Genomic DNA, 26,161 nt, shown 5'->3' on the forward strand with positions numbered 1-26,161 from the left:
GCGCGAGTCGGCCCTCACGCAGGGGGCGCAGGAAACAATAGAGGCCCCGCGCGTAGAGCGAGCGCTTGCTGCCTCCCCTCCCCTCCCGCAACGCTCGACCCCAGGATTCCCCCGGCTCGCTGGCTCGCCATGGCCGACAAGGAAGGTGAGGGTACTGGGACCGCCCGAGGAGGACACGGGGAGCCGGGACTGCGCCGCGGCCTCGATACGGCCTAACAGTGAGGGCAGGCCCGAGTTTGCCGAGTGCAGTCTCCGGTACCGAAGGCGTGAGGAGAGAACTCCCCTCGGAGCGGGCTAACGGCGCGCCGGTTCCCTGGGACCGACGTCTGTCGTCGCTGGCGAAGCAGGCGGTGGGGTCCCCGGCGGGGTGTGTGTTACTTCTCCCGCCCCCGAAGTCGGTCTGTCCCGATCCTCGGGTCCCCGCTTCCTACCTTCAAGGCTCGGAGCTCCGGCCTCCTCATCGGGCTTGCGAGTTTCTGCGCGCGCGAGCGTGCTCCGAGGGCCTGGCGCCGTGGCCTGGAACGGGTAACGGAGTGTCTGGCGGGCATGGCGCGAGGAGTTCCGGCGCCGCGAAGGTGGAGTGTGGGTGCCCCCGCCGTAGGGATTTAGACAAATCCCCTCCATTTCAGAGTCAGGATGTAGGAGTCATACCGGTAGCTTTGCAGATGTTTACTCTGCTTCCGTTTGTTTGCTGACTTAATTTGTTTAAAAAATTTTAGCAGCCTTCGACGACGCAGTGGAAGAGCGAGTGATCAACGAGGAGTACAAAATATGGAAAAAGAACACTCCTTTTCTTTATGATTTGGTGATGACCCATGCTCTGGAGTGGCCCAGCCTAACTGCCCAGTGGCTTCCAGATGTAACCAGGTGACATGACTCTCCTGAACGTTATTTTGATGTGTCTTCAATGTAGATTTCTCATATTGATTTTCTGTTTTCCGTTCTTCAGTCACCCGGGGAGGCCATGTGATCAAAACCTCTTGGTGACATTTTTCTTTTTTTTTTTTTTTTTGCTTTTTAAAAGACGGGGTTTCACCATGTTGGCCAGGCTGGTCTTGACCTCCTGACCTCAGGTGATCCACCCACCTTGGCCTCCCAAAGTGCTAGGATTACAGGCGTGAGCCACCGCGCCCGGCCTTGGTGACGTTTTTTCTAGGCTGCAAAGTAAGGCAAAATAATGATTTTGTAATTTATCTGAAAACATGTTGGCATTTTCTCTGTTACTGAATTGAATAGCTGTAGCTGACCAAAGTAATAATACAAAACTTGTCAACTTTCAAAAAGCATTAATTACTGCCAGGAGCAGTGACTCACACTTGCAGTCGGAGCACTTTGGGAGGCCCAGACGGGAGGCTTGCTTGAGGCCAGGAATTGGGGACCAGCCTTGGGAGCATAGACCCCATCTCTTACCCACCCCTCCAAGAAAAAAAAAAAAGTATTATCATGAGTCCAGTCCTTAAAACAAAACTTTTTAATTTTCGGAGAGTTTCACCATGGTGACCAGACTGGTCTTGAACTCCTGACCTCATGATTCACCCCCCCCCCAAAATGCTGGGATTACAGGTGAGAGCCACTATGCCTGCCCCCCCCTTCCCCCGCCTTCTTCAGACCAGATGGAGTTTTACTCTGTTGTCCAGGCTGGAGTGTACTGGCGGGATCTCAGCTCACTGCAACTTCCACCTCCCAGGTTCAAGTGATTTTCCTGCCTCAGCCTCCCAAGTAGCTGGGATTACAGGCACCTGCTACTACACCCAGTTAATTTCTTTTGTATTTTTAGTAGAGACAGGATTTCACCATGTTGGACAGGCTGGTCTCCAACCCCTGACCTCTGGTGATCCACCTGTCTGGGCCTCCCAAAGTGCTGGGATTACAGGCGTGAACCACCGCGCCTGGCCTCAACAAAACTTAATTTGAATTCTCATAGAATGTCATGGTACCTGCCTTCAGGGAACACAGTGTCTAGTTGGAAGTGGCAGATAAAAACTAATAATTAGAGTTATAGGTGATGACAGCAGTTGTAGAGAGAAAGATTCCTCAGCCTCCCGAGTAGCTGGGATTCCAGGAATGCACCACCACGCCCTGCTTCCCCAAGCAATTCTCATGATGAAGTGAATGTGGAACTCCTGGTCACGATAAAGAAGCTTCTGGGCCTGGCATGGTGATTTCACGCCTGTAATCCCAGCACTTTTGTAGGGGAGGTGGATCACAAGGTCAGGAGTTTGAGACCAGCCTGGCCAACATGGTGAAACCCTGTTTCTACTAAAAGCACACACAAAAAATTAACCAGGCATGGTGGTTCATGCATGTAACCCCAGCTTCTGGGGAGGCTGAGGTAGGAGAATCACTTGAACCCAGGAGATGGAGGTTCTGGTGAGCTGGGAAGAACCTTCTTATCAAAAGAAGAGGGAAACTCCGTATCAAAAAAAAAATTGCTTGGGAGATTCAGGATAATTGGAGTCATTCCTGTCATGTGTTTTCAGTGGTAATTCAAACCATTTAAGAATTTATGTGCCGGGCATAGTGGCTTATACCTGTAATCCCAGCACTTTGGGAAGCTGAGACAGATGAATCACTTCAAGCCAGTAGTTCAAAACTAGCTTGGGGAGCATGGTAAAAACCCCCTATTAACTATTATCAGGGCATGGTGGTGCACACCTGTATTCCCAGCTCCTCAGCAGGGTCTGAGGCAGGAGGATCACCTGAGCCTTGGGAGATCAAGGCTGCAGTGAGCTGTGATCCTGCTGCTGCACTCCAGCTTGGGCTACAGAGTGCCGCCCTGTCTCAAAGAAAAAGAACTTGTGACAGAGTACTAGATGAGAAATGTACTTGAATGGTGATTCCAGATTTACTATGGTCTTGTGCTAAATTGTGCTTCTTGGACTAGTGGATCACAAATATTGGCTACCCCGTACCTACTAAACACCCTTTAACTCCTATTTTTCAGAAGCTTTCCAGGTAATATAATAGAATGACTAGCTTCTAGCCTATGAAAGCAACAAAAAATAAAAATAAAAAAAATAGAAAGACTAGCTAGGTTTAGAAAGCAAGAATTAAATACTTAATTCCCCAAGGCTGAAATCTGTACTATCATCTTAGTTTTTTGCTTTAGCAAATCCAGATAATGAGAATTGTTTCTTTGAGATGGAGGCTCTTGTTCCCAGGCTGGAGTGTAGGGACATGATCTCAGCTCACTGTAACCTCTGCCTCCTGGGTTCAAGCAATTAACCTGCCCAAGTAGCTGCCCAGCTATTCAGGAGGCTGAGGCAGGAGAATTGCCTGAACCCAGGAGGCAGAGGTTGCGGTGAGCCAAGATCGCGCCATTGCACTCCAGCCTGGGTAACAAGAGCGAAACTCCGTCTCAAAAAAAAAAAAAAAAAAAAAGACAGGACCTTGTTCTGTGGTCCAGACTGGGTTGCAGTGACACAATTAGAGTTCCCTGCAGCCTTGACCTCCTAGGCCAAGGGATCCCCCTGCCTTAGCCTCTGGAATAGTTGGGACTACAGGCACACACTACCATGCCTGGCTAAATTTTGAAAAAAATGTTTGCTGTGTTGCCCAGACAGTTCTTTAACTTCTGGGCTTTAATGATCCTTCCACTTTGACCTCCCCAAGTGCTGGGATTACAAGTATGAGCCACAGTGCCTGGCCCTATTTTTGTGTTTTAAGATGAGGGTTACAAATTACAAGCAAGCAGCTCTGATGCAGTGTTTACTTTGTGTGTTCTTTTTCTGGTGTTTATTCATATCCATTTCCCCCTTAAAAAAAAAAAAAAAGAAAAACTACAATTGTAGTTCTGTAGCGTTGTCCTCTCCTTCATTCTTCCTGTTCTTTTTCTAGCCTTCTATATGCAGGTAATTCCAATTTGCTGTTCATATCCCTCTTTTCATTTCTCTTTTTTTTTTTTTCATTTCTCTTTAAATTTATTTCACGGATCATAGGAAACAATCACTTCTGTTTTTTCAGTGTATGGTAGATGTTCTCAAAGCTTTGCTTGTCACATCTGTGCAGAATTCCTGTTGGTATCTTTAGACCTAACTTCTCCAGAGCTTTTCCTGATTTTTCTTCTGCTTGCTATTGTCTTCCCTGATGTATCTTACTGGCTTCCCCAATTAGACATATTGTAAATGAAATAATTCCTTCCATGAAGAGCTTACCCCAACTTTCTCTTCATATTGTTCCTATTTCTTTTTATCCTAATTGGCATTTGTTTTCCATTTTCTCTTTCTCCATTTTACAGGCAGTCAATTTATAAAGCTCAATGAATTCTGCTTGTGTAGCGTCTTTGCCATCTCTACCAGGGGTTCTCAAAATTTTATATGCATCATAATCAGTTGGCAGTATTGTGAAACATAGTTGTGCTCCGCCTTCTAGAGTTTCTGATTCAATGGGTCTGGAGTAGATGGGAGAATTAGCATTTCTAATAAGTTCCCAGATGGTGTGGATGCCCTTGGCCCAGTATGGAGTACAGAATGTCTTAAGATTGCATTCAGGACACTAAAAAGTAAGTTTTAATCGGCTTTCTCTCCCGGTGTGCTTTCCCATATCAAAAGTCAGATTGGGACTTCAGTATGCTTCTGTTACTTAGTAGCTGTGTGATCTTAGGCAAATTTTTTAATTTTCTCTTTCTCTCTTTTCTTTCTCTGTCACCCAGCCTGTAGTACAGTGGCACGATGTCCGCTCACTGCAACCTCTGCCTTCTGGGTTCAAGCCATTCTTATGCCTTGGCCTCCTGAGTAGCTGGGATTAGCCAGCTGAGGATTTTTAAAGGACAAAACTCATGTCTTAATCATCTTTGTACTTCCATAGCATTTGGAGCAATGTGTCTGTTGATTAGGTATTTAGTAAATACCTGAAAAATTGGTTTGCTTAATCTAATTTTCTCTTTTTCCTTTTTTCATTTTTTTCTTTGGATTTTCTTTACACCCTTTCCCCTTTTTTCCTTTTTAATGAAAGTTTTAGTAAACAAAATCATTAGCATACCCAACAATGGTTTTCTTAACCTCTAACCTATTGTAGTGAGTGAGTAGTTAATTCATATTTTATTCCATTAAACGTTTTACTTTTTCTCCAGAATAATTAAGTAGAAAATAAGGCCAGGCATGGTGGCTCTTGCCTGTAAACCCTGCACCTTGGGAGGCTGAGGTCAGTGGATCACTTGAGGCCAAGTGTGGCAGGTGCCTGTAGTCCCAGTTACTTGGGAGGCTGAGGCTGAGAACAGCTTGAACCCAAGAGCTGGAGGTTGCAGTGAGCCAAGATTGCACCACTCCATTCCAGCCCCGGGCGAAAAGTCCTGGTTGTAATAGTCCCTTTTACATAACATGTATATTGTTGACTTTGTGTTTTCTTGATGTTACTAATTTGAATAATGACTGTATATTGCTGTTACAGACCAGAAGGGAAAGATTTCAGCATTCATCGACTTGTGCTGGGAACACACACATCGGATGAACAAAACCATCTTGTGATAGCCAGTGTGCAACTCCCTAATGATGATGCTCAGTTTGATGCATCACACTACGACAGTGAGAAAGGAGGTAGGAATCTTAAAGGTGAAGGAAGTAAACATGTATGGGTCATATCTTTCATGTCTTTGAATTGTAAAAGTTATATATTTAGTTTGATAAAGTAATCTCCAACTTTAGAAATAATATTTAAGCTTGGGGGAAAGCCCGAGTTTGCAGTGGTAGAGTTGTAGATGTCAGAAGAAATACTTAACACATCCTTGGTTCTATACCTTTGCAATGAACTTTTCTCATCTGATGCTGGCGGAGGAAATTTCTATAATTGAAAGAAGCAAAAATATATATTATTGCTGTACATTAATTGGTAGTGTTTTTTGTTTGTCTGTTTTTTGTTCCTGAGATGGAGCCTCGCTCTGTCATCCTGACTTGTATGCAATGGCACGATCTCGGCTCACTGCAACCGCCATCTCCTAGGTTCAAGCAATTCTTTTAGTTCAGTGTCCCAAGTAGCTGGGATTATAAGTGCCCACGAACACGCCTGGCTCATTTTTGTTATTTTTAGTACAGATGGGGTTTCAGCATGTTGGTCAGGCTAGTCTCAAACTTGGGTGAGCCACTGCACCATCTTTATTTTATTTTATTTTTTAGAGTCTTGCTCTGTTTCCCGGGTTGGAGTGCAGTGGTGTGATCTCAGCTCACTGCAACCTCTGCCTCCCAGGTTTAAGCAATTCTTCTGCCTCAGCCTCCTGAGTAGCTGGGACTACAGAGGCCCGCCACCATGCTTGTGGTGTATTTTTGTATTTTTAGTAGAGATGGGGTTTCACCAAGTTGGAGAAGGTTGGTTTCGGAATTCCTGACCTCAGGTGATCCACTCTCCTCAGCCTCCCAAAGTGCTGATATTACAGATGTGAGTCACCACACCTAGCCATATTGCTGTACGGTTTTTTTTTTTTGTTTTTGAGACAGAGTTCCGCTCTTGTTACCCAGGCTGGAGTGCAATGGCACGATCTCGGCTCACCGCAACCTCCGCCTCCTGGGTTCAAGCAGTTCTCCTGCCTCAGCCTCCCGAGTAGCTGGGACTACAGGCGCACACCACCATGCCCAGCTAATTTTTGTATTTTTAGTAGAGACGGGGTTTCACTATGTTGACCAGGATGGTCTCAATCTCTTGACCTCGGCCTCCCAAAGTGCTGGGATTATAGATGTGAGCCACTGCGCCTAGCCTGCTGTACATTCTTAACATGGGAGATACTACCCCTAACGAGGTGAAAATTGGTTTGTGTATGTGTGAGAGTACATGTAAATCTTACTGGTTGATTGTGTAAAGCACAGATATGCACAGAGTACCTAGGATATCCATGGTATTTCATGGGCCAGGGCTAGTTCTTAAAACCCTTCTTAAAGGAGCATTAATAAAAAAAGAAAACGTTTGGAAACATTAACATAAATTACCCTTTCTAGGTTTAAAGTGGTAGAAATGACTTAACCATGGCACGTCCTATGTGTATAAAAATTTAACCTACAGGCTGGGCATAGTGGCTGACATCTGTAATCCCAGACGCCAATTACAGGCATGCGCCACCATGCCCGGCCAATATTTGTATTTTTAGGAGAGACGAGGTTTCACCATGTTGGTCAGGCTGGTCTCAAACTCCTGACCTCATGATTTGCCTACCTTGGACTCCCAAAGTGCTAGGATTACAGGCTTGAGCCACCACGCCCAGCCCAACATATATATATATATTTTTTTTTCTTTCAAAAGAGGTAGAAGTTGGTGAGTTTCCTTTATCCTTAAACCAAAGTATTGTCAAAAAATAGAAGATGGGCTCCCATTATTGGGGTTCTCCTGATTAGCAGAATTCATTTTTAAATCAAAATTCTTTTGGTTTATAGTTATTTGCCAGGATTGTAATTGTGCAGTTTAGTCTTTGGTCATTCCACATTTAGCTTAGTGTGATGCAGAATGCCAAATAAGTTCTTACAAAGGTCAGCAAACATGATTTTTGTGTCACTGACCCAAATGTGACCCGAGTGATTTCTGGAAAGTTATTCTCTATATAGCGATCTGTGATGTGGGCTGGGAAAGAGAACACTGAACTTCTTTAGAACCTGTCGTACCACTAGTTTTTTGGGTTTTTTTGTTTTTTGAGATGGAATCTGGCTCTGTCATCCAGGCGAGAGTGCAGTGGAGCGATCTCGGCTGACTGCAACCTCCGCCTCCTAGGTTCAGGAGATTGTCCTGCGTCAGCTTCCATAGCAGCTGGGAACTACAGGCATGCACCCCTATGTCCGTCTAATTTTTTGTATTTTTAGTAGAGGTGGGGTTTTATCATGTTAGGCTGGTCTTGGAATTCCTGACCTGAAATGATTCACCCACCTTGGCCTCCCAAAGTGCTGAAATTACAGGCATGAGCCACTGTGCCCAGCCCAGAGTTGTACCATTATTAGCTTTGTGGTTTTGGGTGAATCATTTAGCCTCCCTGAGCCCAGTTTCAGTTCTGTTAAATGAGGATAAATTGTCTTCAAATTTTTTTGTTCTTGGTGTTAATTAGGCACAAATACTCCGATTGATAGTGTGATAAATTGTAAAAGTATATATGTGTGTATAAACATATTTTATGTGTGTACACACACACAGAGTAAAAAAACACACCCCTTCTCTCTTATAAACATTTGCCCAGCCAGGTGTGATGCTACAGGCTTGTAATTCCAGCATTTTGGGAGGCCAAGGTGGGTAGATCACTTGAGGTCAGGAGTCGGAGACTAGCCTGGTCACCATGGTGAAACCCTGTCTCTACTAAAAATTAGCTAGGCATGGTGGCACGCACCTGTAATCCCAGCTACTCAGGAGGCTGAGGTGGGAGAATCACTTGAACCCAGAAGGCAGAGGTTGCAGTGAACCAAGATCCCACCATTGCACTTTAGCCTGGGCAAAAAAAAAAAAAACCTTTCCCCTGGAGATCACTTAAATGGATGTATTGTAATATATTCTGATGGTTATATAGTAGACCATAATTAATCATTCCTTTTTAATTGACATTTAGATGGTTTCTAATTTTTTTTTTTTGAGACAGAGTTTCGATCTTGTTACTCAGGCTGGAGTGCAATGGCGCGATCTCGGCTCACCGCAGCCTCTGCCTCCTGGGTTCAGGCAATTCTCCTGCCTCAGCCTCCTGAGTAGCTGGGATTATAGGCACGGGCCACCATGCCCCGCTAATTTTTTTTTGTATTTTTAGTAGAGACGGGGTTTCACCTGTGTTGACCAGGATGGTCTCAATCTCTTGACCTCATGATCCACTCGCCTCGGCCTCCCAAAGTGCTGGGATTACAGGCGTGAGCCACCGTGACCAGTCCTGGTTTCTAATTTTTTTACTTCAAAAGCATAGTTTTGCTATAGAAATGCTTTATAAGTAGAATGTTGGATCAAAGGGCAGGACCATTTCTGAATATAATTGATACTACTAAGTTGTACTCCAAAAAAAAAGATTCACATTCCCACAACAGCATATGTATTTATGTCTGTTTCTCCATGCCCTTGCCAACGTTGGACTTAATAGGGTTCATTCTCAGTTTACGTTGCTTTGTAAGTTATTTGTGATGTTGAGCTTACTTTATTTTTTAATTTTTTTTTGAGACGGAGTTTCGCTCTTGTTACCCAGGCTGGAGTGCAATGGCGCGATCTCAGCTCACCGCAACCTCTGCCTCCTGGGTTCAGACAATTCTCCTGCCTCAGCCTCCGGAGTAGCCAGGATTACAGGCATGCGCCACCATGCTCAGCTAATTTTTTGTATTTTTAGTAGAGACAGAGTTTCACCATGTTGACCAGGATGGTCTCGATCTCTTGACCTTGTGATCCACCGGCCTCGGCCTCCTAAAGTGCTGGGATTACAGCTGTGAGCCACCGCGCCCGTCCCTGAGCTTACTTTATATCTCCCTTGTGCTGCTTATTTATGTTTTTTTGCCCATACTTTTGTTCTCTCTTCATATTACACCCCCTCCACCCAATAAATAGGGGCAGATCATTTTCTAGTTTAACTTACAATCTTTAGTCCTGTTACTCATAGTTGACTGTAGCCTCTACTCCAATTTACGGGCTCTAATGATCCTCCCATCTATTCCTCCCAGGTAGCTGGGGGCTACAGACATGTATCACCATACCTGGCTAATTTTTTGAAACAGGGTGTCACCATTTTGGCCAGGCTGGTCTCAAACTCCTGACCTCGGGTGATCCGCCTACCTTGGCCTCCCAAAGTGCTGGGATTACAGGCATGAGCCACCACACCCAGCTTTTTTTTTTTTTTGAGATGGAGTCTGGCTCTGTCGCCCAGGCTGTTGTACAGTGGTGCGATCTTGGCTCACTGCAACCTCCACCTCCAGGGTTTAAGCCATTCTCTTCCCTCAGCCTCCCACGTATCTGGAATTACAGGTGGGCACCACCACCCGTGGCTAATTTTTTGTATTTTTAGTAGAGGCAGGGTTTCACCATGTCAGTAAGGCTGATCTTGCATTCCTGACCTTAGAACCTGCTCACCTAGGCCTCCCAAAGTGCTGGGATTACAGATGGGAGCCACTGTGCCTGACCAATTAAATTTTTTTTTTTTTTTTTTTTTTTTAATGAGACGGAGTCCTGCTCTGTCGTCCAGGCTGGAGTGCAGTGGAGCAATCTCTGCTCACTGCAACGTCTGACTCCCTGGTTTAAGCAATTGTCTTGCCTCAGCCTCCTGAATAGCTGGGATTACTGATCCCTACCACAACACCCGGCTGATTTTTCTGCGTTTTTATTTTATTTATTTATTTATTTCTTTTTTGAGACTGAGTTTCGCTCTTGTGACCCAGGCTGGAGTGCAATGGCACGATCTTGGCTCACCGCAACCTCCGCCTCCTGGGTTCAGACAATTCTCCTGCCTCAGCCTCCTGAGTAGCTGGGATTACAGGCACATGCCACCATGCCCAGCTAATTTTTGTATTTTTAGTAGAGATGGGGTTTCACCATGTTGACCAGGATGGTCTCGATCTCTTGACCTCGTGATCCACCCGCCTTGGCCTCCCAAAATCCTGGGATTACAGTTTTGAGCCACCGCACCCGGCCATTTTCTGCATTTTTAGTACAGACAGAGTTTCTCCATGTTGGACAGGCTGGTCTGGAACTCCCGACCTCAGGTGATCCACCTGCCTCAGCCTCCCAAAGTGCTGGAATTACAGACATGAGCCACTTCGCCCAGCCCTATTTTTAGTTGTTTGAGGAATCTCCACACAGTGCTTCTCACAGTGGCTGAACTAATTTGCATGTCCACCAACAGTGTGTGTCCGACCTACCCTCTGCGGGAAGACTGAGCTCGTTCGGAAAAAACCGGACCGCAGGCTAGAGGAAATTCCTTAAGTTCAGGCTTTATTGAGAGGAAAGAGCCTCCGGGCGGACCAGCCGGGACGAAAAGGAAAAATGGCCGCGCCGCTCAGAGGGGCAGGGTTGTTTTATAGGGGGCTGAAGGGCTGGGGGGTGGGGAAGCCAAAAGCCGAGGTGGTGGGCAACTGTTGGTCAGTTTGAACTGCTGGGCGGGAAGCTGGGCGGCGGGAGGGCTAGGGCCGGTATGTAAAGTGAGAGATAAGGGAGCCTCTTTGTGGGGGAGGGAAAGAGAGAGAGATTTTGCGGTAGGGGCAGAGTTTTCCAAACAGTGTGTAGCATTTACTTTTTCTCTGCAGCCTCACCATGTTATTTTTTGATATTTTAATAGTAGCCATTCTGACTGGTGTGAGAGGCATCTTTTGATTTGCATTTCTCTGATTATTGGTGATGTTGATATTTTTTTTCCACCTTCGTTGTCTACTTATATGTCTTTTTTTGAGAAGTATCTGTTCAATCTTTTTATATTTAGACAGAGTTGCTCTTGTTGCACAGGCTGGAGTGCAGTGGCACAACTTTGGCTTACTGCAACTTCCACCTCCTGGATTCAAGCAGTTTTTCTGCCTCAGCCTCAGTAGCTGGGATTACTGGCATGCCCTGCCACGCCTGGCTAATTAGCAGAGTTGGGGTTTCACCATGTTGATGAGGCTGGTCTCAAACTCCTGACTTCAGGTGATACGCCTGCCTCTGCCTCCCAAAGTGCTGAGATTCCAGGTGTGAGCCACCCTGCCTAGCGTAATTTGCTTTTTTGAAAAGGGGCCTGGGCAGTGGCTCACGCCTGTAATCCCAGCACCTTTGGTAGGCTGAGGTGGGTGGATCAGAAGATCAGGAGTTGGCGACCAGCCTGGCCAACACAGTGAAACCCTACCTCTACTAAAAATACAAAAAATTAGCTGGACATGGTTGCACTTACCTGTAATCCCAGCTACGCGGGAGGCTGAGGCAGGAGAATTGCTTGAACCCAGGAGGCAGAGATTGCTGTGAGCTAAGATCAAGCCATTGCACTCCAGCCTGGGTGACAAGAGCGAGACTTCATCTAAAAAAAAATAAGTAAAAAGTGGTATCTCTAGTTTTTAGTCTGAATCATATATGATGAATTATTAATTTAATCATGATTAAATAATTTCTGTGATTTACTCAATCTGGTAAAACTTATTTGTAAGGATTATGGGCTCAAAAAGTGGCTCAGTGGTAAAAAAAAAATCACAATGGTGGTTACCTTGTTGAGGACATAGTATTGACTGGGAAGGATACAGCTTGTGCCTTCTGGGGTGATGGGAATGTTTTATATTTTGACCTGGTGCATACATATGTATTTGTGCACCTTTACTATATCATGTTATACAATAATATTTATGTGGAGAGAAGCCCACAAAATAGGAAAGCAAGTTGATAGCTCAACCTTTCTACTTCAGATTGCCCTTTTCATATATCAGCTTCAACACTTATTTATTCATTTATCTTTTTTTTTTTGAGACGGAGTTTCGATGTTACCCAGGCTGGAGTGCAATGGCGCGATCTCGGCTCACTGCAACCTCCACCTCCTGGGTTCAAGCAATTCTCCTGCCTCAGCCTCCCTAGTAGCTGGGACTACAGGCACATGCCACCATGCCCAGCTAATTTTTGTATTTTTAGTAGAGACAGGGTTTCACTATGTTGACCAGGATGGTCTCGATCTCTTGACCTTGTGATCCACCCGCCTCGGCCTCCCAAAGTGCTAGGATTATAGGCATGAGCCACCGTTCCCGGCCTCATTTATCTTATTATATAAGTATTTTTTTCAGACAGGGTCTCACTCTCTTGCCTAGGCTGGAATGCAGTGGTATAATCACAGCTTACTGTAGTCTCAGCCTCCTAAGCAGCTAGGACTACAGGCATATGTCACCACACTTAGCCCCCAAAATGTTTTTTAAATGGAATTTTTCATTTTTTTAAAACCCTGTCAGATTTAACAGTGAGGGGTATATGCAACTTTAGTGACACTAATGATAAGTTCTGATAACCCAGTAACATTGGGCCAGCCCAGTTTTCAACTTTGAATACACTGACTTCTTATTACTGTGGTTTTTTTTATAGTTAAGAAGGCCTACATTTAATATATGCCCAATACTGAAATAACCGACATTATGTAGTGGTTACCCCTTGTTCTGTGGGCTCTGTGCCCCCTGTAGCTGCTTCTTTGTTATTGGTGCCCTTCTTCTGGTTTTTATTTTATTTTTTCGAAATGGAGTCTTGATTTGTCGCCCAGTCTAGAGTGCAATAGTGCGATCTCTCACTGCAACCTTTGCCTCCCAAGTTCAAGGTGATTCTCCTGCCTCAGCCTCCTGAGTAGCTGGGACTACAGGTGTATACTACCATGCCCAGCTAATTTTTGTATTTTGGTAGAGATGGGGTTTCACCATGTTGGCCAGCCTGGTCTTGAACTCCTGGCCTCAGGTGATCACCCACCTTACATTGTACTACACCTTACTACACCATACTGCAGTCTTCTAAGTATGCAATAGCATTATGTCTTAAAAACAATGTATATATTTAATTTGAAAGTACTTCATTGCTTAAAAAAAAAAAATGCTGACACAGGCACCAACTGAACACATGTTGGGAAAATGGCACTAATTTAATCAACACAGGGTTGCTATGGCCTTCAATTGGGGAAAACAATATGTCTGTGACGCACAATAAAACGAGCTATGCCTGTACTTAGACTGAAGTTTCTTGAGATACATACCATATATGCCTTGTTTTTTCATAGATTGTAGATGCTTGTGGGCTGTAGTCATGGAAAAATTAGTTTAATGTGGGATTTTTTTCTCCTTTACAGTCTATCTTGAATTTTTATTTTTAGGTTTTTTAGCCTGTGTGAAACATTTGCTTTTCAAAAGTTATTTTGAAGTTGAAAGTTATCTAATATGGAAAAAAAAGGAAGTTATCTAATATGACAGCCATATCACCCATGTATATCCTTGCTTTCTGAAAAGAAGTTTGTCCTTCAAAGAATAACACTAGGCTGGGCACAGTGGCTCTCTCTTATAATCCCAGCATTTTGGGAGGCTGAAGTGGGTGCATTATATGAGGTTAGAAGTTCAAGACCAGCCTGGCCAACATGATGAAACCTGTCTCTACTAATAATAACTCTGTTCCAGCTACTGGGTGGGGGCGCTGAGGCAGGAGAATTATTTGAACCCAGGAGGCGGAGGTTGCAGTGAAAAAGAACACTTTCAGCAATGCGATTGACAGTATTTTTATTTATGATTTATTAATGGATAAGGTATTTGAGGCTCAGAGAAACTGAAGGCTTTCCCTGAATCATCAAACTAAGTAAGTAGCAGAGCCACTTAGGCCTGGATCTGACTCTTACTTAGGAACTTGCAGTTGTATCATGCTGCCTTCTGTTATTCTTTGATCATTAACTATCTTGGTTTATATATTGCTTTGCCAAGATTTACATAGTCACAAATTATATTGTCATACAAATGGTACTTTGTAGAACTCTCAAGTGGACATAGTAGTAGTCAAGTGTGAATAAAAAATGTTTTCATCTAGTTGTTGCTTAACTGGTTTATTTCAACAAGGGACTTTGGTTGGCACATGTAAGTGGGGGTAGCAAAATGGAACTGGCTGCTGTGGCTCTGTTTTTCCTCATTGAAACACTGGGGAGAATATAAACGGCATGATGATATTTCAGAACATTCATTTCAAACTAGAGCTTCAAACAAGCGATGCAAGAAGGACACTTGGGTGTCTAGCACACTGTGTACTTGATATTCATTATCATAGTGCCATTGGTTTTATTCAGCATACTTATTTGTACTTAAAAATTTGAAAACTTTATTAAGATCTGCTTTTGAAGTAGATTTCTAGTTTTCCTTAATTTCAAACGGTAATATAATACAGCCATCCCTCAGTATCTGTGGGCAATTCGTTCCAGGTCCTCTTTGGATACCAAAATTCAGAGATGCTGAAATCTCTGATACAGCATGGCTTAATGTTTTCACATAACCTATGCAGATCTTCTCATACTTTAAACATCCATCTAGATTATGTACAATACCTAATACAATGTAAATGTTTTATAAATAGACTATTGTTCAGGGAATAATGATGAGGGAAAAAGTCTGTACATGTTCAATACATGTGCAGCATTTTTCTAAATGTTTTCAATTTATGGTTAGTTGAATTCATGGATGCAGAACTCACTGATATGGAGGGCTATCTTTCTTATTAGGTATTTAACTACCTGGAGACACGGGGGTAGGAAAGGACTTTAGTGCTAGCAGATGTCTGGATTACATCTGGCACATCTGCTAAGGAAAAAAAAATCCTTTCCTATATTCTTATGCTCTGAGTAACATAGAGTAACTCTGTCCTCATTTGCAATTGACTTATTTACAGAATTTGGAGGTTTTGGTTCAGTTAGTGGAAAAATTGAAATAGAAATCAAGATCAACCATGAAGGAGAAGTAAATAGGGCTCGTTATATGCCCCAGAACCCTTGTATCATTGCAACAAAGACTCCTTCCAGTGATGTTCTTGTCTTTGACTATACAAAACATCCTTCTAAACCAGGTACGTGCCCATTTCTATTCAAATACAAATGAGACTATGGGAATTCTTAGTTCTACTCACTCTGAGTTTAATTGCATGTTACTCTGTATAATTTAACATCTTGTGATTTGTTTTGCTAGGTGGATACTTTTCTTCATTTTGCCTGCATGAAAAATAATGTTTTTTTTTTTTTTTGAGATGGAGTTTCCCTCTTGTTACCCAGGCTGGAGTGCAATGGCGCGATCTCAGCTCACCGCAATCTCTGCCTCCTGGGTTCAGGCAATTCTCTTGCCTCAGCCTCCCAAGCAGCTGGGATTACAGGCACGCACCACCGTGCCCAGCTAATTTTTTGTAATTTTAGTAGAGACGGTTTCACCATGTTGACCAAGATGGTCTCAATCTGTTGACCTCGTGATCCACCCGCCTCGGCCTCCCAAAGTGCTGGGATTACAGGCTTGAGCCACCGCGCCCGGCCAAAATAATGTTTTTTTTTACGTAGAACAAAATACAAGTGCTACTTAAGCATTATCTATTTGGTATAACAGTTCCTGTATCATTTATAAACATTAAGAGCTTTAGACATCTTGATCAAAATTCCATTATGCTCAGTAGGCCCAGAGAGCCACTGGACTGGGTAGTCTTGATGTGTCTGTCACTTTACAGATCCTTCTGGAGAATGCAACCCAGATTTGCGTCTCCGTGGACATCAGAAGGAAGGCTATGGGCTTTCTTGGAACCCAAATCTCAGTGGGCACTTGCTTAGTGCTTCAGATGACCATGTGCGTATCCTTCCATTTTGAAGCAAATCTGGGCTAGTTACCAGTTGGTTTCTTTTTTGGGGTGTGTGGGGAGGTGAGAATCTTCCTTTTATATAATGGTTAATTTTACATTTAAGACCATCTGCCTGTGGGACATCAGTGCCGTTCCAAAGGAGGGAAAAGTGGTGGATGCGAAGACCATCTTTACAGGGCATACAGCAGTTGTTGAAGATGTTTCCTGGCATCTGCTCCATGAGTCTCTGTTTGGGTCAGTGGCTGATGATCAGAAACTTATGATGTGAGTAGAATCCATTCAGGGTTTTTTTCTAAATATATCGTCTAAGTTTTAAGTTTAGTCACCATTTCAAGATTTTTTTCCTTTTTTCCTTTCCACTGAAGTTGGGATACTCGTTCAAACAATACTTCCAAACCAAGCCACTCAGTTGACGCACACACTGCTGAAGTGAACTGCCTCTCTTTCAATCCTTATAGTGAGTTCATTCTTGCCACAGGATCAGCTGACAAGGTCAGTTTGGTTTATTTTAAAAGAAAACATAATTTCTCCAGCTTCTTTTGAATTGCAGAGATATTTTACTTAAAGTATTTTCTTATTTTAAAAAATTGATTACTCTTTTCTTTTTGTAGACCGTTGCTTTGTGGGATCTGAGAAATTTGAAACTTAAGTTGCATTCCTTTGAATCACATAAGGATGAAATATTCCAGGTAAAGGAAACTAATGCTGCTAATTTTTTTTGTTTTAAGAACCTAAATTGGGCGCGGTGGCTCATGCCCCTAATCCAAGCACTTTGGAGGCCAAGGTGGGCGGATCACCTGAGGTTGGGAGTTCAAGACCAGCCTGACCAACATGGTGAAACCCTGTCTTAAAATTAAAAAAAAAAAACCTGAATGTGTAATGGGCACACATGTGCTACATGCTGTTGGTAAAAATAGAAATCTGTATGCCTATGCTACTTTCTGTGGGAAAGTTTTTTCTTTGTTATTTCTATACTTTTTCATACTGGTTATTGACCACATACATTCTACAGGTACTAAGAAAACTAGGCCAGGTTTGGTGGCTCAGGCCTATAATCCCAGCACTTTAGGAGGCTGAGATGGGCAGATCACTTGAGGCCAGGAGTTTGAGACCAGCCTGGCCAACATGGCAAAACCCTGTCTGTCTGTCTGTCTGTCTGTCTGTCTGTCTGTCTGTCTCTGTCTCTGTCTGTCTCTCTCTCTCTCTCTCTCTCTCTCTCTCTCTCTCTATATATATATATATATGTGTGTTATTTATTTATTTATTTTTTGAGATGGAGTCTCACTCTTTTGCCAGGCACCAAGTTGGAATGCAGTGGTTAGATCTCCGCTCACTGCAGCCTTTGCCTCCTGGGTTCAAGCAATTTTCCTGCCTTAGCCTCCATGCCCAACTAATAGGTGCACGCCACTATGCCCAACTAATTTTTGTATTTAAGTAGAGATGGGGGGGTTTCACCATGTTGGCCAGGTTGGTCTCGATCTCTTGACCTTGTGATCCACCCGCCTCAGCCTCCCAAAGTGCTGGGATTACAGGTGTGAGCCACCATGCCTGGCCCCTGTCTCTATATTTTTTAATAAAAATTTAAAAAGAGAAAAACTAGTGCCTGATTATTTTTTTCAGCCTTGCTTCTGGCACTTAGTGGTCTCTTCCCTTGTTCCAATATATTCTTCATCCTTCATTGCATGCCACATTATTGGAACACTAAGCATGTGGGAGTTGTTTATCCTACTGCTGAAGGTCATCACCAAGGTCTGATTGCAAAAATGTAAAAAAATAATTGTTACACTACCTTCAAAGCTTGTTGCTAGGTTATTGTGAGAGATTACATTGTAGTCTTTGATGTCCAAGAGGCCCTCCTCCCACCCACGTCGTCGTCCCCACGCCCTTGCCCCTGCCTTTCTTTCTTTCTTTTTTTTTTTTTTTAAGATGGAGTTTGCTCTTGCTGCTCAGGCTGGAGTACAGTGGAGTACAGTGGTGTGATGTCAGGTTGAAGCAGTCCTCCTGCCTCAGCCTCCTGAGTAACTGGGATTACTGGTGCATGCCACCACAACCAGCCAATTTTTTTATTTTTGGTAGAGACAGAGTTTCACCATGTTGGTCAGGCTGGTCCTGGACGCCTGACCTTAGGTGATTCACCTACCTCAGCCTCCCAAAGTGCGAGGATTACAGGCATGAGCCACTGTGCCCACCCGTAAAATAAATTCTTTGGCTTTTAATTTTAACTGTAGTGTCTATAATACTTTGACTTCCTCTTCGTTTTTATTTCATTTTTAAATCGTTAAATATTTTGTGATTTTTTTTTTTTTTTCCCCTTTGTTTTCATGGCTTTGCTGTTTCTTTCATTCCTGTGCGTAGGTTCAGTGGTCGCCTCACAATGAGACTATTTTGGCTTCCAGTGGTACTGATCGCAGACTGAATGTCTGGGATTTAAGGTAATTCATGTATTCATTACTCTGTATATATAATTATTTCCTTTATTGACACTTTGCAAAGGTAATTTTAAATTATGCTTTTGTGCTAGTAAAATTGGAGAAGAACAATCCCCAGAAGATGCAGAAGACGGGCCACCAGAGTTATTGGTATGTTACAGGCACCGAACAGTACTGAAATAAGTCTATAATTTAATGTCCTCTCTCTGCATTTAACATCTTTATTTTCTTCCTTACAGTTTATTCATGGTGGTCACACTGCCAAGATATCTGATTTCTCCTGGAATCCCAATGAGCCTTGGGTGATTTGTTCTGTATCAGAAGATAATATCATGCAAGTGTGGCAAATGGTAAGGATCATTTATTTGGGGGAGGTGAGATGAGAAAGCCATTGAATCAATTTACATTTATATGTTTTATGATTACAGCTACCATCTGTGTTCATTTTACTCCCAGGTGTGATTTTTTTGGGGGTAGGGGAAGGCAGGAAGGGAGGGAAGGAAATCAGGCAATGAGAGACATTGCCGACCTGGATCTAGAGGTTTACAAGTTGATTTATTTTTTAATTAATTAATTTATTTTTTATTGAGAGAAGGAAAGAAAAAAATGAGTAAACGAGAGGGAGAAAGAGGAAGAGAAAGAGGGAGGGTGGATGGAAATATTGCTTTATTCTGAAAAAAAAAATGGGTATTAATAATGGCCAATCAGTGTTTCATTTAAACCTATGAGTAGGTGTGATGTGGTTTTGACAAGAATGTATATTTTGTGTATTTGAAGTGGAGAGCTCTATAAATATTTATTAAGTTTACTTGTTCCGGATCTGAGTTCAAGTCCTTGATATCCTTACTAATTTTCTGTCTCATTGAATCTAAGTCTCTATGTATCTGGGTGTTAGGATTGTTAGCTCTTGTTGTTGCATTGATCCTTTTACCACTATATCTTTGTTGTTTTAAAATCTATTTTATCTGTGCAACTCCTGCTTTTTATTTATTAATTAATTTATTTTTGCTCTCCATTTGGTTGGTAAATCTTTCTCCATCCCTTTGTTTTGAGTCTTTGTGTATCCTTGCCTGTGAAACAGGTCTGGATGTAACATCCCGTTAGGTTTTGGCTGTGCCTTTTGATTGGGGGATTTAGTCGTTTTAAATTTAGGGTTACTGCCATTTGATGTTAACTGGCTGTTTTCTCCATTCGTTGATGTAAATTCTTCTTTATGTTGGTGCTCTTTACTTTTTGGTATATTTTTAGAAAGGTTAATACTGGTTGTTTCTTTCTGTGTGTCATGCTTCTTTCAGAAGCTCTTGTAAAGCAGGCCTGGTGGTAATAAAATCTCTGAGTACTTGCTTGTTCGTAAAAGATTTTATTTTTCCTTCAGTTGTGAAGCTTAGTTCGGCTGGATATGAAATTCTGGGCTGAAGGTTCTGTTCTTTGAGGATATTGAATATTGGCCCCCACTCTCTTCTGGCTTGTAGAGTTGGTCTGCTGAGAGATCTGCTGTAAGTCTGATAGGCTTGCCTTTGTGGGTAACCTGAACTTTCTCTCTGGCTGCCCTTAGTATTTTCTCCTTCGTTTCCACCTTGGTGAATCTAACGATTATGTGCCTTGGGGTTGCTCTTGAGGAATATCTTTGTGGTGGTCTCTGTATTACCTAGGGTTGAATATTGACCTGCTTTGCTGGTTTAGGAAAATTTTCGTGAATAATATTCTGAAGGGTATTTTCCAGCTTGGATTCATTCTCTCCATCGCATTCAGGTACACCTATCAAATGTAAATTTGGTCTTTTCACATAGTCCCACATTTCTTGCAGACTTTGCTCATTCCTTTTTATCCTTTTTTCTCTAATCATGTCTTCTTGTTTTATTTCATTAAGTTGGACTTTGACCTCTGATATCCTTTCTTCTGCTTGAACAATTTGAGTGTTTAAACCTGTGCATACTTCTCAGAGTTCCTGTATTGTATTCTTCAGTTCCATTAATTCATTTATGTTCCTCTCTAAGTTGTCTATTCTCAATAGGATATCATCAAACCTTTTTTCAAAGTTCTTAGTTTCTTTACATTGGGCTACAACATGTTCTTTTAACTCACAGAAGTTTCTTATTATCCATTCTTTGAAGCGTGATTCTGTTATTGGGATGCGCTCATTCTCCATCAAGCCTTGTTCCATTGTTGATGTGGAACTGTGATCATCTTTAGAGGGAGAGGCATTCTGATTTTGAGTATTCTCAGCCTTTTTACGCTGGTTTCTTTCCATCATTGTAAATTTATCCTCCTGTCGTCTTTGAAATTACCAACTTTCAGATTAGGTCTCTTGAGTGGACGTCCAAGTTGTTAGTTCCCAGGGCCAGAACAGCCGCGTTAAGACTGATGGTGCTTTTCTGCCCAGGATTCTCCTGTCTGGCTTCCTTGTTGTGTCCGAAATAGGCCCTCAGGTGTGATTTTAAGGCTTGTCTATACTTTGTCATTTTTGACTGCCTACTTGTATTTGGTTATCCCACTGGTATTTTAAACTCAGCTAAACAAAACTGATTCTCTCTCCCACTTCTCTTTTCTCCTCTTTCCTCCTCCTTGCTTTATTTTTGTTTTGTTTTGCTTTGATTTTGAGACAGAGTTTAGCTCTTGTTTCCCAGGCTGGGGTGCAGTGGTGCTTACCAAAACCTCTGCCTCCCTGGTTCAGGTGATTCTCTTGTCTCAGCCTCCCGTGTAGCTGGGATTACAGGCGCCTGCTACCACACCTGGCTAATTTTGTATTTTTGGTAGAGACAGGGATTCTCCATGTTGTTCAGGCTGGTCTCGAACTCCTGACCTCAAGTGATGTGCCCGCCTTGGCCTCCCAAAATGCTAGGACTTTCTTTTTTTTTTTTTTTTTTAACATGGCTCCAATATTTTCCCAGCTAACCAGACTTGAAAACTTAAGAATTTTTCATGTCCTTTCACCTTTAGTTCTGGTTCATTTCCAAATTTCATACCATCTATCTGCAGTGTTTCTCTTATCTTTCCTCATCATCTTACAAGTACAAATTTACATACCCAAAGGAGGTGTGTCATTTCTCCATGAAACCTAGCTAGATTTCAAAAATATCCCCTATCTCTATCTAAAAGAAGGTAGTCACCCTTCTCAAATTTTCAAAGCACTTCACTTTATTAAAAATAACTGTGGTATCTCAATATTAAAAAATAGTTACATTCTGGGGATAGATGGTGGTTATGGTTATACAACATGAGTGTACTTAATGCCACTGAACTGTACACATAAAATAGCTAAGCTGTTAAATTTTATGTTATATGAAGTGTACCACAGTTTCAGGGTGGAAGAGAAATTCTTGCTCTTGTCCAGGCTGAAGTGCAGTGGTGTGATTACAGCTCACTGCAGTTTCCAGTTACCAAGCTAAAGTCATCCTCCTACCTCAGCCTCCCTAGTAACTGGGACCACAGATATGTACTACCTGGCCTAGTTAATTTTTTAAGATTTTGTAGAGATGGGGTTTGCCATGTTTCCCAGGCTGGTCTTGAACTTGTGAGTTCAAGCAATTTGCCCACCTCCCAGAGTGCTGGGATTACAGATGTGACCCTGGCCCACAATTTTTTTTTTTTTTAGGAATTGTGTAACTTGAGGGTTGTCTGGTAAATGAAAGTAATTCAGAAGAAACTATAGATCTAGTACCAGAATAGTTTTTGACTCAGCATGAGGAAGGGGGATATTTTAATCAATACCTTCATAAAATGGAATAGCACTATTAATTGAAGACAGAAATAAAATGTCTATGGCCTGCCAGATTAACAGATTGTACTACATCCATACTTTTCTTTTACCTCCAAATACCATCATAATATCTATACTTTGTAATATTACTATCAGCTTATCAAAAAGGAAGATGATTATGGGCTGTGCTCAGTGCCTCACACCTGTAATCCAAATACTTTGGGAGGCTCAGGTGGGAGGATCACTTGAGGCCAAAAGTTCTAGATGAGCCTGGGCAACAAAGTGAGACCCCTGTCTCTTTAAAAAAAAAAAAAAAAAAAAATCAAAAAATTAGCTGGGCATGGTGGCTCACGCCTGTAATCCCAGTACTCTGGGAGGCCAAGGCAGGCAGATCACAAGGTCAGGGTTTCAAGACCAGCCTAACCAACATAGTTAAACCCAATCTCTACTTAAAAATAGAAAAATTAGACGGTCTTGGTGGCATGTGCCTGTGGTCCCAGCTACTTGGGAGGCCAAGGCAGGAGGATACCTTGAGCCAGGAGGTGAAGGCTGCTGTGAGTCATGATGGCATGTGCATTTAGTCCCTGCTGTTTGGGAGGCTGAGACAGGAGGATCCCCTGAGCCCAAGAGTTTGAGGCTACAGCTAGCTGTGATCACACTACTGCACTCCAGCCTGGATAACAAAGTGAGACCCTGTCTCTAAGAGCAAGAAAGAAGTAGGGATAGGCTTATAAGGTATTCATGTCATGCTGCTAATAGGGGAAAGCAGACTGAAGAATAGCATGATGGTATTCCTCATTTTAAAAATTTTGTGTATCTAGGCTATATTTAGAAAGCTGTTTGCTAACTAGGCTCATGCCTGTAATTCCATCATGTCTATAATCCCAACACTTTGGGAGGCCAAGGTGGGCGAATCATGTGAGGTTAAGAGTTCGAGACCAGCTTGACCGACATGGAGAAACCTCATCTCTAAAAATACAAAATTAGATGGGTGTGGTGTCGGGCACCTGTAATGCCAGCTACTCAGGAGGCTGAGGCAGGAGAGTTGCTTAAACCTGGGAGGCCGAGGTTGTGGTGAGCCAAGATCTCGCCTTTACACTCCAGAGCCTGGGCAACAACAGTGAAATTCTCTCTAAGAAAAAAAAAAAAAAGCTGTTTGCTAAAATGTTGTTGGTTTCTTTATACCTTTCTGTACTGTGGTTTTTTTGTTTGTTTTGCAAAAAAGATATGTTAAATGTGTAACAAAAAAAAACAGAAAATTCACCTTACTTTGTAATAAATTTATTCAGTATTAATACAAAAACTTAATAGCTGGGCGTGGTGACACACACCTGTAGTCCCAACTCATTGGGAGCATGGCAAGAGCCCGGGAGGCAGAGATTGCAGTGAGCTAAGATGGCACCGCTGCACTCCAGCCTGGGTGACAGAGGGAGACCCTGTCTCATAAAAAGAAAAAATTAAGTTCAAAGTTAAACTAGATCCCTGCAAGGCCATCACCTCCATTACAGGTTGTTAACTTTATTTGGTGTTTTTAGCATTGTGGTAGATTAAGTAAATATTTCGTCTTTGCCCCACTTCTTGGCACAGAGCTCCTCAGAAGCACTTGAGTTTGCAGAGTGCTAGGAGTGTCTGTCATTCCTAATGATCCACTTTGGACTACACCTGAGTTTGTTCTACTGTGGGGTGACTTTTGTGGGGCCCTTAGATAGCCTCATAGTGGGTTTAATCAGAGAGGCCAAACACTCAATTTGAGAATTAAAACTTGTTGGCACCACTCATCAACCTCGGGGTCACAGGGCTAGAGATTGAGCTCTATAAAAACTTTTTTTGAGATGGAGTTTCGTTGTTGTTACCCAGACTGGAGTGCAATGGCACGATCTCGGCTTACCGCAACCTCCACCTTCTGGGTTCAGGCTATTCTCCTGCCTCAGCCGCCTGAGTAGCTGGGACTACAGGCACGCACTACCATGCCCAGCTAATTTTTATATTTTTAGTAGAGACAGGGTTTCATCTTGCCACCCACCTCGGCCTCCATAAGTGCTGGGATTATAGGCGTGAGCCACCGTGCCTGGCCTCTTATATATATATATATATATATATATATATATATATATATATAAATTTTTTTTTTTTTAAAGATGGGGTTTCACCATGATGGCCAGGCTGGTCTTAAACTCCTGACCTCAGGTGATCCAACAATGGCAGAGTATTCTAACACAGACTATGTGGCCCAAAAGCTATATTTATTGTCTTGTTCCCTGGCCTAATCTGTTGTTGAAGCCTTCACTTTATGAAGTCTTTATGTTTACTAAATTATTTTTCTTGTTTTTGGGCAGGCAGAGAACATTTATAACGATGAAGACCCTGAAGGAAGCGTGGATCCAGAAGGACAAGGGTCCTAGATATATGTCTTTACTCCCCTTTTAGACTCCCCTTTTTTCTTCTCAACCCTGAGAGTGATTTAACACTGGTTTTGAGACACAGACTTTGTTCAGCTATCCCTCTATATAATAGGTACCACCAGTAATGCTATTAGCCCAAACAGTGGCTGTTTTCTAAATATTAATGGGGGAGGGGGGCTTGATTCAGCAAAGCCACAGACTTACATTGAAATTTTCTTCAGGAATTTTCTAGTAACAAACCCAGGTCTAAAGTAGCTACAGAAAGGGGAATATTATGTGTGATTATTTTTCTTATGCTATATCCCCAAGTTTTTCAGACTCATTTAAGTAAAGGCTAGAATGAATAAGGAATAGAGCCAAATGAGGTAGGTGTCTGAGCCATGAAGTATAAATACTGAAACTTGTCACTTTTATTCAGGAAATAGGGGAGATTCAAGTCATATAGATTCCTACTCAAATCTTGACACCTGACTTTGCAGGATGCACATTTTCATATGTAGACCAGTTTCCTCTTGGTTTCTTCAGTTAAGTCAAAACTACACGTTCCTCTTTCCCCATATATTTTTGCTCGTTAGTGTATTTCTTGAGCTGTTTTCATGTTGTTTCTTTCCTTTCTGTGAAATGGTGTTGTTTTTGTTTTTTTTTTTTTAACTTGGGACCACCAAGTTGTAAAGATGTATGTTTTTACCTGACAGTTATACCACAGGTAGACTGTCAAGTTGAGAAGAGTGAATCAATAACTTGTATTTGTTTTAAATTTAAATTAATCCTTGATAAAAGTTGCTTTTTTTTTTAGGAGTTAGTCCTTGACCACTAGTTTGATGCCATCTCCATTTTGGGTGACCTGTTTCACCAGCAGGCCTGTTACTCTCCATGACTAACTGTGTAAGTGCTTAAAATGGAATAAATTGCTTTTCTATATAACCCCATGCTGATGGGTTTTATTTAGTTTGAAACATCCATCAAACACCAGTCTCTGGCTTTAGAAGACTTATTCATGTGAAAGACATGAAACAGTGAATCAGAGGTGGCACAGATTAGTCTTTGTTAAGATAACATTTCTTTGAAGTCCATCTCTAAAGAACTACGTGGGCTTTCAAGAGTGTCAAAGGCAGTTTGGTAGAGAGAATTTAAGGCAAAATTTACATTTGGAAAAGGTGCTTGAACCTCCCCAGCATGTTTTTCACTGAGGCCTTTACTTTAGAGATTAGAAATAATAGGCTTTGAAAGCCTTTACCACCAGATGCAATAACCAGATAAAATGTCTGGTTCTTTCCAGTCACTTAGTTTTTTGTTGTTTTTTTAACTGAGCAGATCATTCTGACCCAAAACCACTTTCATGAGGTAAGATCTTTGGGAAAATCTGAATAGCCTTAACCATTAGGTTCAAATCTCGATTGCTTTCTTTCCTTCAAGTCTAGTTGTTTCAG

The 26,161-nt window shown here is 42.4% G+C and overlaps 2 protein-coding genes across 4 annotated transcripts in view; one reads left to right on the forward strand and one right to left on the reverse strand.

Moving 5' to 3' along the window:
* ZBTB8OS (zinc finger and BTB domain containing 8 opposite strand) overlaps window positions 1–676 on the reverse strand; it is a 31,387-nt gene extending 30,711 nt beyond the window's left edge. The window contains exon 1 of one of the 2 annotated variants that reach the window (XM_078331099.1): window positions 432–676. In XM_078331099.1, coding sequence (XP_078187225.1) covers window positions 432–548 — 117 coding nt within the window. In that variant the 5' untranslated portion in view covers window positions 549–676. The remainder of the gene's footprint in view (window positions 1–431) is intronic. The other variant, XM_035308600.3, reaches the window with a different exon arrangement.
* On the forward strand, window positions 1–25,655 carry RBBP4 (RB binding protein 4, chromatin remodeling factor). Of its 2 annotated transcripts, none has more exons than XM_002750578.7 (12): window positions 1–145; window positions 720–867; window positions 5,389–5,534; window positions 15,256–15,429; window positions 16,072–16,187; window positions 16,304–16,464; window positions 16,566–16,692; window positions 16,812–16,889; window positions 18,556–18,632; window positions 18,722–18,779; window positions 18,869–18,979; window positions 24,666–25,655. In XM_002750578.7, the coding sequence occupies exons 1-12, from the start codon at window positions 130–132 to the stop codon at window positions 24,729–24,731; spliced, it is 1,278 nt and encodes a 425-aa protein (XP_002750624.2). In that variant the 5' UTR covers window positions 1–129; the 3' UTR covers window positions 24,732–25,655. The 2 variants fall into 2 exon arrangements, with proteins under 2 accessions (XP_002750624.2, XP_008999083.1); XM_009000835.5 differs by having other exon boundaries at window positions 723–867.
* Window positions 25,656–26,161: the final 506 nt, after the last annotated feature.

The sequence above is a fragment of the Callithrix jacchus genome, chromosome 7, assembly GCF_049354715.1.
Source record: "Callithrix jacchus isolate 240 chromosome 7, calJac240_pri, whole genome shotgun sequence".
Classification (NCBI taxonomy): Eukaryota; Metazoa; Chordata; class Mammalia; order Primates; family Cebidae; genus Callithrix; species Callithrix jacchus.